Source organism: Anabrus simplex, chromosome 4 (genome assembly GCF_040414725.1).
Source record: "Anabrus simplex isolate iqAnaSimp1 chromosome 4, ASM4041472v1, whole genome shotgun sequence".
Taxonomy (NCBI): domain Eukaryota; kingdom Metazoa; phylum Arthropoda; class Insecta; order Orthoptera; family Tettigoniidae; genus Anabrus; species Anabrus simplex.
Genome location: NC_090268.1, coordinates 400,542,418 through 400,564,099, shown reverse-complemented (window position 1 = coordinate 400,564,099; position 21,682 = coordinate 400,542,418). Strand labels below are relative to the sequence as shown.

Here is a 21,682-nt window from a genome sequence, read left to right as displayed (position 1 = left end):
ATTATTGGAACGAGTGAAAACTGGTGAATGCTACGCGTTGCAGCTGGACAAAAGTACTGATATTACTAACAATACAAAATTATTCGCTTCAATGTTATAGGAATTTGAAAACATGATCCACGAGGATTTGCTGTTTTGTTCAATCTTATTCTCGCACGTAAAAGCCGAAAGTATCTTTGCTTTTTCAGTACATGCAAGACTGAAGCTGGACTTAGACTTTACTGAGAGCAATGTTTGGACTAATTGCCGACAGCACTAGGGCCTTTTCTGGAAAATATAAAGGCGTAATTACACACGTGAAGACTGTCACCTCTCGTGTTGGACGCATTGTTGTATCTTCTGTGAAGCACTAACAACTCGCAACATCCCGCAGAACTGGGTGATGTGCTGAAAGAAGCTCTGAACGTTAATTTCATCAAAGCAAGGCCTGGAAATTCTGTCTGTCTGTTAGGTCATCAGCCCAGAGGCTGGTTGGATCCTCAAATAGCACCACCAAAGGTTATGCGGTTATCAGGAAACCGCAAAAACCAATAGCAGCACCAAAATGAGGCGTACTAGGCAAGACGAGGAGTGAGGTAGTTTGCCATTGCTTTCCTCACTGGGTCAAAAAGTGCTATTGCAGCACGATTGACCCTATGAGCAACACCTTTCATAACACTCAGATGCACTAGTCGTGCTCTGAATGCCATTACTCAGCACCACCCATACCCCAGGAGCTTCCATATTGTCACAGCCATGGATGAGACTGGGACTTCGGTGAAAGCTACACTTTACTCTGGCCTCTGCCAAGAGATGGATACAAAAGTACTGTATCCATCAAGAAATGGCAGCAGGCAAATGTAAATTCTGATGCAAGTGTAATGGACTAGTCACTAGGATAACTTGGAAACAATTCTCCAAACCATGAGTAAATATTGAAAATATCGAGCTTGATTAGTAGGTATTATTATTATTATTATTATTATTATTATTATTATTATTATTATTATTATTATTATTATTATCGGAAACTTCTGGTGAAATTTTTGGAGCTGAAAACCTAATGTGACCCCGGTCTACAAGCCCGGAATTTTTTTTCTCTAAATTAAGAATGTCACTTTCTCGTACTCCTCCATTGTGTTAATTTCAGTTTTTCCTTACTGTTTTTACCTTATTTACAAGTCGAAAATGGTTTACTCTCTTCGAATTGGGTATCATCTCCATGTAGTCGATGAATGTCCAGTCTGAAAATTTAAAATGTCATTGTATATCCTACCTGATCTTGTTGTTTTTTTTTTTTATTTTCTAATTTCAGTTCAATTCTTCCGCTTCTTTTATAGTGAAATTTTGGTAGGTACTTTATGGTGTCTCTCTAGTTTTAAGTTGTTTGAAATCTTTCCTACGAAGAGTTAATTGTTATTGAGAAGGCGTACGTCTCTCTCAATTGTTATTGGTTATTAACGTGATTTTTTCATGTTTTCGCGTCTATTTATCAATAAATGTACAGAATACTTGTAATGATTGTGATAGTTGTGAAAGAGTTAACATGCTGTCCTCACTTATTCTGTGATAAGATTTTCATGTACACTTCCATTTATGTTTCAGTAAGCAGGCAATCTTCGATGGCAAGAAACCCATTCGTGGTGGAATCCCGTTTGTTTTCCGTAAGTGTTCTGTTGATAATTGCACTTGAGGCCATAGCCATGCATAGAACAATTGGGGACTTGTCTTATGGATTTAAACTTTTGATGTTCTGTCTTGAGGAGAAATAAACTGCATGGTACAAATTCAAGCATCCAAGCCATGTGTATTTTTTTCTTTCTTTCTTTCTTTCTTTCTTTCTTTCTTTCTTTCTTTCTTAAAAAGTTAACTACTAATGTTATTCATATGTCATGTGCCTGCTCTAATCTTCTCTAGTGTTTTATGAAAAAAGAAAGATGTTACAATATCTGCAGAGTTACTTTACAATAGGAAAGCTTTTGTTACTTGTGGGTCTGCTCAGACAGTGGATCATCTACTTTTCTGTTGCCCCGTGTTTAGAATGAAAAGACTTATATTTGAGTACCACCTGAACAGTTGTAATCTTGTATTTTCTTAACCATTGCGTGATATTTTCAAAAACCTTTGTTGTTATAAGCATTTCTTAACATTCATTCAGCACATCTTTAACAAACTGAACTCTTAATCTGTCGTTTTGAAATAATAAAGATTATAAATTACAGCCCTAATGCCCTCCTGTGAAATACGGCTCCATGCTGTACTGGATATTCAATAATAATAATAATAATAATAATAATAATAATAATAATAATAATAATAATAATAATAATACGTCCTCCTGTTCAATACATGTATCCATCTTTTGATGGAGTGATTTTTAATGGAACATGTTTCGGCTCTGCAGAGGTAATTCAAGATCCGAATAATGTAGTAGGGAATTACGACCTTTAACAGGCTATTCATCTCGGGAATCATCTATTTCTTCGAATGGTTGAATAGTTCTCAGAACCATCTACACGCAGGAGAAGTTGATGTATTTTATATGACTGAGTACTGGGCAATCCCTTCTGTAAACAGTCAAGCTGAATCAAATGATATTGTGTTTTCAACATCCTTCAATCATACGGCCCCTCTTTACTCAGTAGTAGCCGGGCTGAGTGGCTCAGACGGTTGTGCCGCTGGCCTTCTGACCCCATCTTGGCAGGTTCGATCCTGCCTCAATCCGGTGTGGTATTTGAAGGTGCTCAAATACGTCAGCCTTGTGTCGGTAGATTTATTGGCGCCTAAAAGAACTGCGGCACAAAATTCCAGCACCTCGGCGTCTCCGAAAACCATAAAAGTAGTTAGTGGGACGTAAAGCAAATAACATTATTATTATTATTATTATTATTATTATTATTATTATTATTATTATTATTATTATTATTACTCAGTAGTAGAGTGTCAGCCTGCAAAGCTCTAGATAATCGGTTTAAATCTAGCAGAGTAATCACATTTTTAAAGGGCATCAGGGGCGTATTTTACGAGCTACCGGGGCTACCGGCGGTAATCAAAGAAAATTACATTAAATATAAGTAATACTTTTATTGCAGTTTCAACACAGCATTCAAACAATCGTGACATTCATGCACATTCTTCTGTATCGAAAGAAATGATGGCTAGTGGTTAGTGAACGCGACAACGCTGTAGAAACCGCGACCGGAGAGCGGCAGCCTTACGCCCCTCTACAGCTCTCTCCTTACCAACACACAGTGCGTAATTTCAGGAATCTAGCCGGCCAAAAATCGTATCTCGGAAACTAATGGACCGATTTACATAAAACTTAGTATGTAATTGCTATTGTTGGAGATAATTAAGTGTGTGGTCAATCAAGTACAAAGAACAAATTACTACGCCAGGAATAGAATTAGTAATCTTTGTAATTTTAATCATTTTTCGTTATAGCTTTAAGAAATTAAATAATGTTAATAGTGGGACATGCTGTTTAGAATGTTTAAAAACAGATACTGGAATACATGTACTTGCCAAACAATTTATTCATTAGATGCAGTTACATCAGTATCGCTATAGTCACTGCCATTATCTCCTTCGGCAGAACTAGATACAGGAGGCTCAGACAGTAAGTTGAGCACTTCTCGTGAAAGCGGAATCAACTTCCTCCTTGATTTCCCTAAGCTGGTAATATAAGGGCTCGAGTATTTGTGTCTTTCTGGAAGGTTTCCTATTATCTTTATTCCTGGTCTCATGGGCTTCCTCGGAGAGTTGTCCAATAGGTATAATACAGTGCCTAATTACCTCTTCTCCATGACCAAAGAGTTTGTGCAAAGTTACAGGCATGTAGTACGATTTGTATTTAAGCGCAATTGTATAGTTTCCTTTGCGTACATGCCAAATGTCACTTCTCAATGGCATACCCACATGAAAGAGTTTCTACGATGGCACGTAGATGGTTTATTAAATTTATATCTACTCCAGTAATATCTGCAGAAGTGGAAGCCTCTCTGAATAATCTTCTAGCGGTTTCTATCATTGGTATTGCCAGCACGTTAATTCGGATATCAACCAATAGACGTGTTTCCTCCCTGAACTTCTGTAGTGAAGTCATCTACAGTATTTATTTATTGCATGTGTATTTTAGGCTTTAAATCAGTGCGTAAACGTATTGTGTTGAATGGGAGTTATGCGAAAAGCCTACGTGTGTGATTTATTTCTTTAACATTAATACTGTGAACTTTTGTAGTCATCTGCAGTATTTATATATTTATTGCGTCTGTCTTCTAGCTTTTGTCTGGATAAATTTATTAAATGCAATTAAATACACCCCCGCCTCTCGAGCCCATAGAATTATTTGTCTATTTTCTCTCGCAATTTGCCTTATATTTCAGTGCTTTCTTATGTGCCGTAGTTTACGTCTGATTCTGTACAAACCAAAAGTGGCCCCTGTAAACCCCACGTCCCCTTTAGTTCATAAAAATAACTTGTAGCTTAGTTTCTTCAGCCTTTTGTCTTGAACTTACATACTGAATTTCACAAATTTATGTGCCGCCGTTTTCCCGTGATGGCGTTGAGCGGAGCCCTTCGATATGGCAACGCTGTTGTCATAAGAGTAATACTGTTTTCTTAACATGGAATGAGCTATAGTACTGACAGGCTCATCTTGACATTGTTGTGATACACGTCCTTCTGCAAGGCTCATTCTCTGCTCGAACCAACTTTTCTTGTACTTCAACAATTTGTCCCTTTTTCTACTATATTTTGTCCAGCGTGATCGAATTTTAGCACACAAAATACTGACAGATTTTCTTATTGACTGGGATATATCCTCGAAACAATCCTTAAAGCCTAAATGTTCATTCACAAGATTCGCAATTTCATCGTTCCGCTTATATTCCCTGCTGTTCCTCAACAGCTCGAAAACCGACCTCCGGGTTACAGAGTACATGGCTTCTGAAAAAAATTAATTACTCTCATGGTCGCGCCTGGTCGCAGCAAAAAGTCACAGTTTTCTATTCATTAAAGTATAGACAACTCTTCCAAAAGGCTTTCATTGCGGAAATCAAAGGCAATCCTTTTTGAAAATCAGCTCACATTTGTATAATTAGATAGCGCTTGCACATCCTGTACCTGAATTTTAAGTGCATATTCCGGACAACAATATAGTCATTTTCAGAAAATGTTACATGCTGTATAAAATGCATACCTTTATCTAATATAATCACATTGCAAGCTAGAGAAATATTTACTTCTGACGTCTTTACTGGGCCCTCACATAATAATAACTGCGCGCTCTCCTCGCCAGATTATGATGCCCTAACGGAGGAGAGCCACTTTAGGCCTTCGGTGAGATTAGATAATCAGACAGCGCGACTTTTCATTACTTAATTACTGTACCCAAGAGTCTTATAAACACGACTAACAGAAAATGCGCACCAAAGACAAGGGTTGAAAATATCATTTTTGGCCGGCTGGATGCTAGAAATTATCCACTGTGCCACACTCGTTCAGCGCAGGCTCAGCACTGAAAGCAAGCCAGTTGCCGCTACAGCTAGCGGTTTCTTATATAGTTACAAGCGTTTAAAACAACAAATAGCCTAAAATAAATACTATACAGTATCGCGCACATAGATATGTTTTAGAAGTTGTACTATTTTCGATTTATAATTTGTTTAAGTGTCTGTATGTTGAAGAATTGTATAATTTTACTTATAGCGTCCTGTTTTAACTGAGCCAGCTTTGGTTTTGTGAGAAGATGATGGAACAAATACCTGTGGGGGCTTTAAATGTATAACAGAGAGTTTGTCAAAAGTTTCTTTCAGCCGTCGTCCATACAGTGAAAAAAGAAAAGAAAATCCACAGCCTGTTTCCAGTCATTCGACCGGGTCAGGAATGGAATGAATGAAGCCCCCATATAGCGGCGAGGATAGGAATTGTGCCGACTGCCGAAGCCTGTCGCACTCCTCTCGGGCAATGATTAATGAATGACAGATGAAATGAAATGACATTGGAGAATGTTGCTCGAATGAAATATGACGGAAAACCGGAGTACCCAGAGAAAAACTTGTACCGCCTCCGCTTTGTCCAGCACAAACCTCACATGGTGTGACCGGGATTTTAACCACGGAACCCAGCGGTGAGAGAACGGTACGCTGCCGTCTGAGCCACGGAGGCTACCGTCTATACAGTAACAAAACTCCAATTATGAATATGACAAGGCCTACGCCTGAACTGCAGTAGCGTGCCGATGTGAAGGAAAACAGCGTGAGTATACACGTCATTCCACATCACCAGAGTACATAATGTTAGATGGAATTGGTTGTCTGGTAGTTCTAAGCTGTCTAAACTGTGTTGCTGGCCATGCTATTGCGTTGTGAAGATAGTCGTGAAAATATGAACTCTTTTCGCTCGGCAGTTTAAAAATACGATAAATCGGAGGCTCACATTTGCAGTAGCATGAACTTTGTAAACGTTGGTAATATAGGAATAGATCTACAACTAGATAAACAGCATACTCTGCACACTGACCAGTATAATGCTCTACGCTGCCGTCTGAGCCACGGAGGCTACCGTCTATACAGTAACAAAACTCCAATTATGAATATGACAAGGCCTACGCCTGAACTGCAGTAGCGTGCCGATGTGAAGGAAAACAGCGTGAGTATACACGTCATTCCACATCACCAGAGTACATAATGTTAGATGGAATTGGTTGTCTGGTAGTTCTAAGCTGTCTAAACTGTGTTGCTGGCCATGCTATTGCGTTGTGAAGATAGTCGTGAAAATATGAACTCTTTTCGCTCGGCAGTTTAAAAATACGATAAATCGGAGGCTCACATTTGCAGTAGCATGAACTTTGTAAACGTTGGTAATATAGGAATAGATCTACAACTAGATAAACAGCATACTCTGCACACTGACCAGTATAATGCTCTTGCAAAAAAAAAAAAAAAAAAAAAAAAAAAATTGTGAAATTTTTCTACGTAAACGATTTCTCACAACAACAAAAACCAGTCCATGAAATTCTTTCCGCCATAAAACAAAACAAACTAAACCAAGTGATTCCTGAAGTACTAAAATTATCAACAGTAAAATTTCACAATACTAACAACCGCAGGATGTATAGAACATTTTCTGCGCTGAAAGAGGATAAAGTCATACTGCCGTTCAACGCAGACACAAAAACGTTTATGCGGTTTGTTATTAATGTCAACTGAAAAGCCTTTTTTTTTTTTCAAAAACTTCGCAAGCGGCCCGACTACAACTTCAATGACTACATCATCAAAGAATTGTCATCCCAAACCAGACGTCTCGACTTCAGATATAAATAGATACGGTTTAAAAAACCCTCTTTTTTTTTTCAGTAACTTCGCAAGCGACCCGACTACAATTTCAGTGACTACATCATCAAAGAATTTTCATCCCATACCAGACGTCTCGACTTCACATACGTAGGTCGAGTCATAAGTCGTGGCAACGTTTTTTTTCTTTTTTTTTTCTCGCGAACAGGAGACAACACGGAAAATCTAAGATATGCATTTGGAAACGTACAGTATGTACTTGCGTATGATGCCACTAGATGGTGTATGTAAACAACAGTGTGGGTCTAAGCATGCCCCTAAGTTCAGTGTGAGAGTTGAGCGTCACAAAATGGAAGTCAGCAAGCAGGAGCAACGATCGTATATTAAAATAGCAGTTCTCCGCGGCAGAAATGCACGCCAATGCCATGCAGAGTTGCGGGAAGCATTAGGTGTGCATGCTATGCCCTATAGAACAGTGGTGAGGTGGGTGGAGACGTTCAAACGGGACAGAGTATCAACTGCCGATTTGCCTCACCCAGGCCGTCCAGTGTCCATGGACAAAGATGTACGGATAATGGTGATCGATCAGTGCAGTGCGAACCAAACATCCAGATCTTTTGGACAACGCCATAATCCTACATGATAACGCGACAGCTCACACAGCAGCCATCGTTCAGCGTCGCTTACAACGGAGGGGATGGGAGGTTCTTTCAGACCCGCCTTATTCGCCTGATCTGAGCCCATGTGACTATGATCTAATCCCCAAAGTCAAGAAGCCATTAAGTGGACAACGGTTTGCTAACAAAGAGGACATCGTAACAGCATTTCGGAGAGAGGTGTCACGTTAGCGATCCACATGCAACGAATGGTATTGAGCGCCTGCCCCACCGCTGGCAACGCACAGTGGAAACCTTGGGTGATTATTTCGAAGGTCTGTAACCAGTGGAGACCTGTCCTTTGTACGTAGTCTTGTGTATTTGCTATCTATACCATAATAAAACAATGTTTACCAATGGCCTGTGTTATGTCACTTTCCTACGAGAATCTCCTGAAGTCAGAATTTGTCTTCAGGCACTATGCATAAGTACATGCTCTATACTTCCAAATGCATATCTTAGATTTTCCGTGTTGTCTCCTGTTCGTGAGAAAATAAATAGTTGCCATGACTTATGACTCGACACTCGTATAAATAGATACGATTTAAAACACGTAATTTAATGTTTTGTGTATTACTAGGCTAAGTGGTAGCCCAGACCTACAGACCAGTATACGTCGCTGAAGGGCATGGGAAATCCTTTTAGACCTCTGTCTCATATGATAGATTTAAAAGATCTTGCTGTTTACCCAATAAAATGAATTCAAACTCGGACATAGGTCACTCAATAGAGTTTTAGTTTCTCTGGCATCTATTAGAGTAAAATGAAATGTCGTTGGTATGCAGGTGGCCTAAGTGGCGTAAGTAGTAAATGTCACTAAATTCTTTATCATTGTCGAGAAGATCTGTTTCAGTGCAATTTAGAATAGTGGACTGTGTATAGAGGGGCTGCCTGGCCGAGGCGGTAAAGGCGTGCTCTGTTTACCCGGAAGGACGTTTGTTCGATTCCCCGTCGGGAAGTCAAATATTTGAGAAACGAGATTTCCACTTCCAGAGGTGCACGTTAACATTGCCCTGACGTTCACTCAGCCTACACCAAAAATGAGTACCAGGTTAATTCCTGGGGACAAAGGCGGCCGGGCGTAGAGCTAACCACTCTACCCTACCAAGCGCCGAGGTTGCGGATAGTGGATGCCTTTACCTTCCACCCCTCCCAAGGGCCTTCATGGCCTGTACGGAGAATACTTTGCGTTTTGTTTTTCTTGGACTGAGTATAGATCCTTGAGCAACACTATTTTATCTTGCTTATTAACAGTCAGAAACTAGAATATAAGTTATTAAATAAATATTGTTATTTCTGGATTAAATCCACATATATATTAGCAAGTCTTTAACAAAAAGCCGAGCTTTCAGGCAAGTTTCATTGGCTTTCATCAGGGCAAAGCATTTGAAGGAGTACTGCTGACAATAAGCATAATGCTTCAAGGATCGTGGAAGTCGGTTCAGCGAATCACGACCACATTTTTCACGGCCCGCTACTAACTGGACTCGGGGATCGTCGCGCTGTGCTGTGGTGCTCAGGAGGGAAGTTACTGACTCATCGCCCTCTGCCGACAGCTTCTGGAGTGCGTCGCTCTGTTCTCTAATGGTGTTACGTATGTACTTCTGTGGAGAAAACTAACAGCGTCCATGAAGAAAAGAAGGCTGTACATCTGGTGTAATTGTTCTTAGCTCACTTACTAACTTTATAAACATAAAACTACATTTAAATTGAAAAATATGAAAATTAATATTCATTAAATAAAATACACAATCGTCGGACCTTGTACTCACACTTAGTTCTTACCTCATTACTTACACATACGTTATTTGATGGGCGCCAGCTACAACTAAGTGCAGCAATAAGAGAATGAGAATCTTGAATATCTCTAGGGTGTGGGGTAATAAGCTTACTTTTGACAACATAACATAAGTTCTGGGAAAAGGAGATTGTCGTTTTGTTTCCCCATTAAATTTGAGGTTATGTAATTCTACTCTTGAAATAAAACGATAAATTAATTTGATAGAACAAAATATATTCTTGAAATAATTTCAATAAAAATAGTAAGAACTGCTGCGATAATACAGATGAGAATATAAAAGTACGACATTGCAACTGAAAGAAACTAGGCATTAATTTGAATTCCTCTTGACCGGACATTTAACAATTATACACGAAATTTATCCCTCACTGGTTCACTTGATTGTACCTTCAACACTTTGAGTGTAATTACGACGTATTCCTTTGAGTTGGTGTTCGCTGTAGATGTATCAAGCCGAATTTGGTGAAGTATCCTTTTTGTTTCACTGACGACTAAGTATCCATGTGACTGCTTCTTCTCCATCCAGATGACTGACTACTATAATAATCAGTACCTTTTCGTCAGTCTCTTCAACCAACTGACCGACTGGGGTCTCTCCTTCCAATTGACTCACTCACTGTTTACCATCCATTTTGACTGCTTCACTGTTCCCCATACGTTTGACTAATGACTGACGCTACAATATACAGCCAACTTATATAGACATTAGTTGACAAACCTACGCAATCTCCAGAAATAACTATGATATACTCCCACCTTGCTCCAAATGTTACATACAATGGTGAAATTGCCTGGGGCACTCAGTAGGTATCTCCACAAAGTGAGCTCACCGCTAAATGCGCACGATGACAGAGCAATTACTCGGCAGTTACGCTAGCAGTATTGCAACATGTGCGTTGCAATGTCAAAACTTATTACAAAGCATATCCATATATGATATTACTAGCTGTAGTACCCGGCGTTGCCCGGATAGTTTCTGAATATTTACCTTTAAGATTTGCATGACCAGTTAGTTATCTGTGATATGAATTTTTATAGAATTCCTTTTTGACTTCCAGATTGATATGTTACAATATATTATGTAGTTTTAGAATTAGTTAGATGTGTTTGATTTCAAGTTTTAGATTATTTAATTTTCGAGTAAAACTTCGTCCTTATGGAAGTTCGAATCGACTGGGAAGTATTTGATCCTGTCAAGAATTAATAAGTGATAACTATATGTATTTAGCCGTCGCACTATAGATACGATGTACAGGATTTCAGCTGTCAATGAGACTGTCCCCCTCTCGCCCCCCACCCCTAAGAGATAAAAAATCTGGATTGTCACCATTCATTTCAGTGATCCAGAAAACTGTAGATTCTACCCTGTTTTCGATTATTTTTATATCTCACTCCCCCCCCTCATCCACGCCCCAAAGGGGGCTGAACATGAACTTTAAAAAATCTGGATTGTCACCATTCATTTCAGCGACCACGAAAACTATCCATTCGATAATATTCTAGATTATTTTTATACCACCCCCCTCGCCCGCTGCCCATAAGGGTGCCAGGGGTGTCTTACCCCCACGCGGTTTGTCTCCTGATACTAATTGATAAGTGTACCAAGTTTGGTGAAATTGCTCCAGTGGTTTAGTAGATGTCATTTACACACCCACACACACACACACACACACACGCGCACACACCTACATCCATTTTATATATAGGAAGAAGAAGAAGAAGAAGAAGATAGGATTTTTATATATAGTTTTTCGATTATTTTTATATCTCACCCCCTTCACCCCTCACTTGGACTTGCAAATAATCAGGAGTATTACTATTCATATCAGAGACCCTGAAATCTATGGATTGGAAACTGTTTTTAATTATTTCTATATTTCACCCCCCCCCCCTTCGCTCCCCACCTAAAAGGGGGCTGAACTTAGACTTTAAAAAAATCTGGAGTATTACTTTTCAACTCAGCGACCCCAAAAACTATGAATTCGACACTATTCTCGATTATTTTTATAACTAACCCCCTGGCCCCCTCCCTTAAGGGCGCTAGGGATGGCTTACGCCCACAGTGCTCGTCTCCCGATAGTAAGTAACACGTGTACCAAGTTGGATTGAAATTGCTCCAGTGGTTTAGGAGGAGATGTGTCATTTACACACACACACACATCCATTTTTATATATAGTAAGATAAGATTTTTATACTTCACCCCCCTTCCATCCCGCCCAAAGGAATCCTATGAGTGCCTTACACAACAGTATATTTTTTCCAGATATTAAGTCTTATTTGCACCAATTTTGGTTGACAGCTATGCTCCAACGTACATACATAATCTCGCTGCTCTAGAATCCTGGAGCTGATGTTGCCATGGTTGCGGCAGTTCGTTTCTTTTATCCGATTCCTAGAGCAGGGGTAGTGTGGTGCCAATATCTCCGTAACGATTGGTTTTAGGGCCTTAAAACATGGTTTTCGGGCCCGTAGGGCATACCGAGTTTTGTTCTTTGCGTCAAGAGGATTAAATTGAGCTTTGTCTCGTCCTAATACGGCAAATTCGATATTTTGCGTATATTGGCCTATTATTTTTATATCTCCCCCCCCCCGTGCTCCCCACCTCGAATTGTTTTGAAAAAATACAGCCCATGTTACTCACTGGCAATGTAGCTTTCTATAGGTGAAGAAATTTTTAAAATCGGTTCACTAGTTTTTGAGTCTATTCGTTACAAACAAACAAATTTTTCCTCTTTTTAATATTAGTATAGATGTAGCAAGTCTTACTTTCCATGGTTAAATGCTAATATTCACACACACACACACACACACACACACACACACACACATATATATATATATATACACAATAAATTAAATACAATCACGCAAGCGATAATCTTTGCAGAATTGAATTGAACATTAATAATAAAAATAAAATACAGATATCTTGTAACGAGATTTGAACCGTTACACAGGAGACATGTATTGGCATGATAGAAAGGGTAATAAGCATCAGGGTGAAAGAACACGTCAGGTCAGTGAAGAAGTCAATCTCATCTTCCCCAGAAAATGTTGTAAGCCTGTCTGCCATAGCAGAACACTACTACAGTATAGATCATCAAATCCTCTTTGACCAGGCGAGGACCATCGCGCCTGTAAACGGCTGTTATGATCGACTTATGAGGGAAGCTATTGTTGCTACTCTGACCACTACTCTTATACTTACATCTCCTTCACATAATATACATAACATTTGTTTGAGCGCCAGTTGCTTTTTTAATAAAAACAACAAAATTCGGTAGAGCATACCTCTTATATCAATTATCTCAAGGCGTGAGGTGATAAACTCACATATCTGGCAATATACAGGGATATGGATCAGGACAATATTAAATTACGGTTGCATTTCCACAATTGAGGATTGTACATGGAACTGGAATCACTTATTATAATTAAAATAAAACTGAGTTTATGACTATAATTTACGTCACAATGAACAATCATTGACGTCTTTTAATTTAACTAAAGAAATATATTGTGAGATTTGCGGTACAAAGAAAAGGAAAATTTAATCTAAACAAAAAAAGCTATTGGCATGAACTTGAAGTGAGATGTGATATCGCCGCTGATTACACTCTTCTTCATGTTATGAATGCATAACATGTCTGATGCTTTAATTACCTGTTGTCTGCATACACCGCTGTTGAACTTGAAAATTCTTGGGAAAACCTGTGAGCTGAAGTCGGGAGCCGTCTGCTGTAATCTTCTTATGTCACAAGGAGTTGGCCTACATACCATGTACGCGTGTAGGGAGCTCCAATGTAATTACGTCCACTCAATATATTTTAAATAATTGGAAAATATTATTGAAACATCTTGTGAAGTCCATCCTCACAAGAAGATGATGTTTCTTTATCAGCATAGTACCCGTCTCTGCTCGGATACAAGCACCACTTGTAGACTTCCTCGATGATTACCTCTTCAAACACAACTCTTCGCTCTGACCATCACACTAAGACCACTTCTTCCATTTGATACATCTGACTGTTACATATGCTCTGCACGATATCAACTGCTTATGAACTGAGTAAGAACAGAATCCCTCTCCCCACCGTCGCCTTGACTTTATATCACCTCGCGATGACGACTCATCTCCCCACTCACTGTTCATCCCTTCCACTTCCACATACAGTAGCTGGCGAATACTGACACTTGGTCGCAATCACGTGTCCACGCACTGATGTCATCAGTCATGTGTCGTCTAAGCGTACCCAAGCGGTCCAAGAATGACTATGCCGAATGCGTCACCGGGAAAACTCCTTGCACAGCTAAACATAGCCTCGATTGCAAAATACTATGCCAGCTCATCTAGCCAAAGTTACAAGCCACAGCATGACAATATGAAACCAACAAATCTCACTTACTACAATACAGAATAATTACAAATAAATTTCACTTAACCTATGATTAAATACAATAATATCCGTGATACCTAATTATTACAGTCTAAATGATGAGAAACAGAATATAAAATCTAATGAATAGGGTTAATAATAATAATAATAATAATAATAATAATAATAATAATAATAATAAATACAGAATGGAGTCTGTAACCCTGTTGTACGGTTACAGAACGCCTCCCTCATGAAATAATCGATTAAATGAATCGATTGATTCATGAAATATCTACACAATCACCTGAAATCGAGTACACCATAGATACATGTATAAAAATGCCCTTTACAAATTTGGTACATAGTATCATCCATCTGGATGTTCGTTGTTACACATATAAAACATTTATCAATTATCATTTTCACTTTGATTATACAGTATTATTTACATACAGATTACATTTCTTTCTCACTTCTGTCGTTTCAAACGTTCATTGAGTGTTCAAAAGTAATTCTCGAAGACATTTCATTATATACACTGTCTCCAAGCACTGGAGTTTATTGCACTGCCGTGCTTCACTTATTATCACATCACACGCTAATTTCACTGAAGTCCTGTTCGCAATGCCAGCTTCATAAAACATGGTGAATTAACATAATAATGAAACTTAATCAACAAACTCACATGATATATTTCTTAAGATTTCTTATATTGTATGTGCCTACGATATTTCCTTCCTTGTCTTCTAATGAATAAGCACATTTCCCAATCCGTTTCACTACGGTGAAGTAACCCTGATATAACAAGAAAAACTTAGAAAATTGACCAGCTTCTGCTGATGACGGAAGTGGCACTCTGAGTAAAACCTTGTCACCAAGTTCAAATTCATCCAATTTAGTCTTTTTCTGCTGGCGAATACGTTTATCTCCTGCTTTCTTTAAATTCTCCCTAGCCAGCTGGATATAAAAATCCTTAGTTTTCTCCTCTCCCAAGTCCAAACCTAACATACTCGCAATTTCATCAGTAGGCTTCCTGCCGTGATGAATTTCATAGGGCGTAAATCCAGTGGACTCGTGCAACGTGATGTTACACCAACGTTCGACATTACCCAACTGTGAAAACCACGAGTTGTGTTTGTCATGCACATATGCCCTAAATATACGTCCTATTTCACGCATCGTTCTTTCAACCATATTGCTTTGCGGGCAACGTACCGATGAAAATATAGTTTTGATCCCCAGTTCATTTAGTTTGGTATTCCAGATCTTCGAAATAAACTGGCTGCCATGATCAGATAATATTCTGAGGGGACATCCGAACTCAGGAATATATCTGTCCACGACCTGTTTGAGACAACCCCTCCCAGTAGCTTTCCTCAATGGGTACATCTTGACATATTTGCTGAAGGCATCAATCAAGACAAAAACAAATTGGTAACCATATCTGGATTTAACTAACGGTCCAAACAGATCAACACTAATAAGCTTCCCGGGTCTGTCAACAATAATAGCCTGCCTGGGCCCCTCTAGAAGTCTAGTCGGGTGCTTAGAGCGTTGGCAGAGATCACACGTAGCGAGTATTTTCCTCACGTGCCTTCCCATATTCCTCCACACAAAGTTACCCTGAATAGCATATAAGACCTTATTTGCTCCAAAATGACCCAGCTCCTTATGATAAAACCAAATCATATCCTCTTGCAGGGCTTTAGGTACACATACATTGAACTTCCCAGAATAACATTTCCGAGTGAGAAAACCATTACATAACTTATACGTAAATTTACCGTTCACTAGAACAGTACCTGGTTCCTTATCTCTAAGCGAGGTCAACAGTCCCGCCAACTCTTCTTCTCTTTCCTGCTCGGACAACAGATAACGAAGTCTATCTCTTTCTGCAGTATTATCAGTCATCGAGCCAACACAAATCAAAATACCTTCTTTCACCTCTAAAGAGACAGTATTTTCCTCCTTAGGGAGATACCTGCTGAGAAAGTCAGCCATAACATTATCTTTCCCTTTAATATGACGTATCTTAAAATCATATTCACTTATGGCTAAAATCCAACGAGTCATACGATTACTAGTTAATTTATAAGTATTTAAGAATACCAAAGCCTGATGGTCAGTCCATATCTCGAATTTATTACCTAAAACATACATTCTAAACTTACTTAATGAATACATGATTGCAAGAAATTCAATCTCAGTGATCGTATATCTCTTTTCTGCCATACTGAGCCCACGACTTGCCAAGGAAACTATGCCTAAATTGCCGTTATCATCTCTCTGACATAAACATCCAGCAACTCCCTTCTCTGAACCATCAGTCATGAGAATAAATTCACGATCTGACATAGGATATCTCAACATAACAGCTTCATTAAATCCATCCTTCAACTTCTGGAAAGCCTCATCATGTTCTTTCCTCCACTTCCACTTCGCACCTCCTTTCAATAGCTCACGAAACGGCTCTAACAGCGCAGAATATTTACCCACAAAACGTCGAAAGTAATTACACATTCCCAGGAAAGATTTCAATTGCTTAACATTACGTGGAGTAGGAGTGTTGTTTATCTTGTCTAATCTCGTCTGTTCCGGTTTAACCCCCTGTTCAGATACAGTGTGTCCCAAAAATGTGATCTGTTGTGAACACAATGTCGATTTACTCAGTTTTAATGTAAATCCCCCTTCCCTGATTTTATGTAGAACAATCTGTAAGTGTTTCATGTGTTCCTCAAACGTGTGGGATGCTATAACAATGTCATCGATGTACATGGTCACAAAACTATCCGTATCTCTCCCTAATACTTTATTCATGGCTCTAACTAATGCTGCAGAAGAAGTACGGGTCCCGAAGGGCACCCTGGCGAACTGATACAAGCAATTCTTGTATGCAAAGGCCGTAAGTGGACGGTCACTTTCTCTAAGTGGAATCTGCCAGAAAGATGACGACAAATCAAAAGTAGAAAACCATTTTCTACCTTCAAAACGTTGAATAAGTTCCTCTACCGTCTCCGCCCTTTGCTGATCGGCTTCTATCCTCATATTCATTAATCTGCCATCAATGCACAGTCTTACCGTGTTATCCTTCTTAGGTATAATAACAAGTGGATTTAAATTAGGACTACATGATGGTTCAATTATATTATAATCTAGCATAATGTCAATCTGCTCTTCAACAGCGCTAGCGTATTTTAACGGAATGGGATATTTCGGTCCTACAAAAGTTGAGTTATCAATAACATTAAATTTGTGTTCGTAAAGATGTGTTATACCAGGCCGATCGCTAAAAACATCACTATGTGATATCAATAATTCACACAATTCGTCCTTCTGACTTTCCGCTAAATTACATTTCTCCACTGTCTCATACAATTCATCTCTAGAATCTCTCTGTATGGACACATGGCAGACATCTATATTTTTCCTAATATTAGGAATTTCACAAGATCCTTCCGTACTAGAACACACTTTATTCGCACTAATTTCTGACAAAACATCATATGGTAAACTGACTTCCCTGCTACTCTTTCCCCAAATAAGATTGACATTACACAGATCAAAATTTAATTTAGCCTTGTGACACGTTAACCAGTCGGTACCTAAAATAACGGCATAAACTAAATTAGGCACAACTAAGCATGGTTGGAAAATACATTCTCCACTTATGCTAATGGGGACAGCTATTTGTTTATTCACTCTTTGAGACTTGTTTCCAACAGCTGTTACGATGAACGTATTCCTCACTGGAATTTCCGCTACCTCATACTTCTCTCTCAAAACTTCCTCATACAGCTTGGAATTAACACATGACTTCTCACTACCAGAGTCCAACAAAATCTGAACTTTTCTGCCCCATATCAGCAGTTCAATCGTCGGTGTAACAGTAACACTACTTAAATTATCCTCATTACATAATATAAGATCACTTAACAAATCTTGCCTTATATCTAAATTTAAATTACACTTATAAAATTTATTGTCTACGATTAAGTCGTCACTTAAAACATTTGAATTATTGCTACTTAGGTCACAATCATGTTCACTTACAACTATAGGCTGATCGACATTAACATACTTATCTGCCTTATATGTGAACTCACCATTTACGGACTGTCTCAGTGACCTGTTTATACAGTCCGTTGCGCGTTTAAAGTACTAGGTTCGGTTACGACTTGTTGGTTACACACCTCAGTCGGCCTCCCCTGTTGCCTATTTCCTCTAGCGTCATTATTATTATTATTATGGCCTGTATTCTCTCGCCTCCCAGCTTCTGGTTGATTACCATAATCACGCCTCCCAGTCCTGAAATTTTCCGAACTATTCTGATAATTTCTCTCCCTGTGGAAATTATTATTAGGTCTCTCCTGATATTCTCTTCTGTAGTTACGATTATTCATAGTCCTGTCCTGATTATTAGATTGGTTACCCCTTCCTTCTACATTCCTATTTAGTGTCCTATTATTATTCAAGCTACTACCTAAAGCATCAAAACTTTCCAACAAAATCTCCATTTCCTTAATAGTCTCCACTCTTTGCATACAAACAGCTTCTCTTATTCTATCGGGATAGTGCTTAGCCATAAGTCTAACTATATCAGCCTCAGGTCCAATACATTCTAAATTTCTCCACACCAAAACATGAGCCAAAAAGTATTCAGTCATTCTAACACCCTCGTTAGAATTATACCTGCCAAACATTACTCTCTCTCTCTCTCTACTCTGAACACCTTCACTCCAAAATTTAGCCACGAATTTCTCCTTAAATTCAGTTAGACTAGACATCGAGCTTTTATATACTTGAAACCAAGACTTAGTCTCTCCTACGAAAGCATTAGATAAGATCTCCAATACAGTTTCCCAGCTAATAATATTGTCTCTTAATTGAACAGAAAATTTCTTCTCTACTACTCTCATAAATTCCATCGGGTTAAATTCTTTCCCAGAAAACTTAGGTAAATCATGATCTCTAGTGATTAAACCATTATTTACAATTATTTCACGTACATTTCTACTATCACGCACTTCTTTCTGGAGTACTCTCTGGCAACTCAGAAATTTTTCTTCCAATGTTTCCTCAGCCTTTTCTTCAATTTTTCTTAGCTTCTCCTGTAATTTTTCTTCCGATTCTCTCACCTTCTGTGATAATGATTTTTGTTCACTCTCTAGATCACCTACTTCTCCAAGTTTTCTTTCCACATGTTCTACCCTACTAATACATTTCCTAGTTTCTTGCCCCACTGTATTGGTTATCTTTTCAAACCTTTCTTCTACTAACTCATTGATTTCTCCTTTATTAGACTCGATCTTGGCACTTAATTCATCAATCTTATGCCCTTGTTTGATGCATGTCTCACTAACTTGCTCTATTTCCGTATGGAGATTGCTCCGACCCAATTCCATCTCAGCTCTGATGTCACTACACTCCCTATTTACCTTACTTTCTAAATTATTAATTTGCTTACTTATTTCTAACACCTTATGATCTATCTTATTACTAACATCATCGATCTTCTTATTAATACTAATACCCTGAGCTTCAATTTTCTCACTAATGACCGCTTCAATTTTCTCACTCATAATATTATTTTGAGATTCAATTTTCTCACTAATAACCGTTTCAATTTTCTCACTCATAATATTATTCTGAGATTCAATTTTCTCACTAATAACCGTTTCAATTTTCTCACTCATAATATTATTCTGAGATTCAATTTTCTCACTAATAACCGTTTCAATTTTCTCACTCATAATATTATTCTGAGATTCAATTTTCTCACTAATAATATTATTCTGCTCAGCCATTTTGGACATCAGCAAATTAAATAAACCCAGGTCAATCACCCCTTTACTTTGATCTTGCGTGACAGCGTTTTCCTCAGTTTCTACTATTTTCTGACTTTCAGTAGGTCCCACCTTAGTCACCAACTTCCTATTTATGTTACCACCTTGGATTTCCTTGGACACAATAACCTCAGCCTCATCACCTGACTGCATATTGCTATCCTTGTCCATCTTCGGTTTCCTACTAATTTTTCGCGATCTCAAAGCTATTTCCCCTTACCTTTATTGGTGGGATTATTTAATGTGTATAGAATTTATGGTAATTTGGATTTAAGTTTGTTGAGAAATGTAAGTTTGTTTAATGTTATGTTTTACTTGGTTTTAATTTTGGCTTTTTTAGTAAAGATTCCAATATTCTGACATAACCCCTTAAATACAAACTTCAACAAAATGACCTTCCTAACATTACTCGGTGAATTTAACATGTGCGTACTCATTAAAAGAACTGATCCATATATATTGCCATTCAGAAACACTTTTTCTGAACCTTTCGAGTCCCACGTTGCTGGCGACACGTTGTTGCTACTCTGACCACTACTCTTATACTTACATCTCCTTCACATAATATACATAACATTTGTTTGAGCGCCAGTTGCTTTTTTAATAAAAACAACAAAATTCGGTAGAGCATACCTCTTATATCAATTATCTCAAGGCGTGAGGTGATAAACTCACATATCTGGCAATATACAGGGATATGGATCAGGACAATATTAAATTACGGTTGCATTTCCACAATTGAGGATTGTACATGGAACTGGAATCACTTATTATAATTAAAATAAAACTGAGTTTATGACTATAATTTACGTCACAATGAACAATCATTGACGTCTTTTAATTTAACTAAAGAAATATATTGTGAGATTTGCGGTACAAAGAAAAGGAAAATTTAATCTAAACAAAAAAAGCTATTGGCATGAACTTGAAGTGAGATGTGATATCGCCGCTGATTACACTCTTCTTCATGTTATGAATGCATAACATGTCTGATGCTTTAATTACCTGTTGTCTGCATACACCGCTGTTGAACTTGAAAATTCTTGGGAAAACCTGTGAGCTGAAGTCGGGAGCCGTCTGCTGTAATCTTCTTATGTCACAAGGAGTTGGCCTACATACCATGTACGCGTGTAGGGAGCTCCAATGTAATTACGTCCACTCAATATATTTTAAATAATTGGAAAATATTATTGAAACATCTTGTGAAGTCCATCCTCACAAGAAGATGATGTTTCTTTATCAGCATAGTACCCGTCTCTGCTCGGATACAAGCACCACTTGTAGACTTCCTCGATGATTACCTCTTCAAACACAACTCTTCGCTCTGACCATCACACTAAGACCACTTCTTCCATTTGATACATCTGACTGTTACATATGCTCTGCACGATATCAACTGCTTATGAACTGAGTAAGAACAGAATCCCTCTCCCCACCGTCGCCTTGACTTTATATCACCTCGCGATGACGACTCATCTCCCCACTCACTGTTCATCCCTTCCACTTCCACATACAGTAGCTGGCGAATACTGACACTTGGTCGCAATCACGTGTCCACGCACTGATGTCATCAGTCATGTGTCGTCTAAGCGTACCCAAGCGGTCCAAGAATGACTATGCCGAATGCGTCACCGGGAAAACTCCTTGCACAGCTAAACATAGCCTCGATTGCAAAATACTATGCCAGCTCATCTAGCCAAAGTTACAAGCCACAGCATGACAATATGA

General features: G+C 38.6%; 1 protein-coding gene across 1 annotated transcript in view; it reads left to right on the top strand.

Annotated features, from left to right (window-relative positions):
• The window catches only part of LOC136872759 (uncharacterized), a 196,065-nt gene that overhangs the window by 133,848 nt on the left and 40,535 nt on the right, over nt 1–21,682 (top strand). The window contains exon 3 of the mRNA XM_067146589.2: nt 1,585–1,643. Coding sequence (XP_067002690.1) covers nt 1,585–1,643 — 59 coding nt within the window. The remainder of the gene's footprint in view (nt 1–1,584; nt 1,644–21,682) is intronic.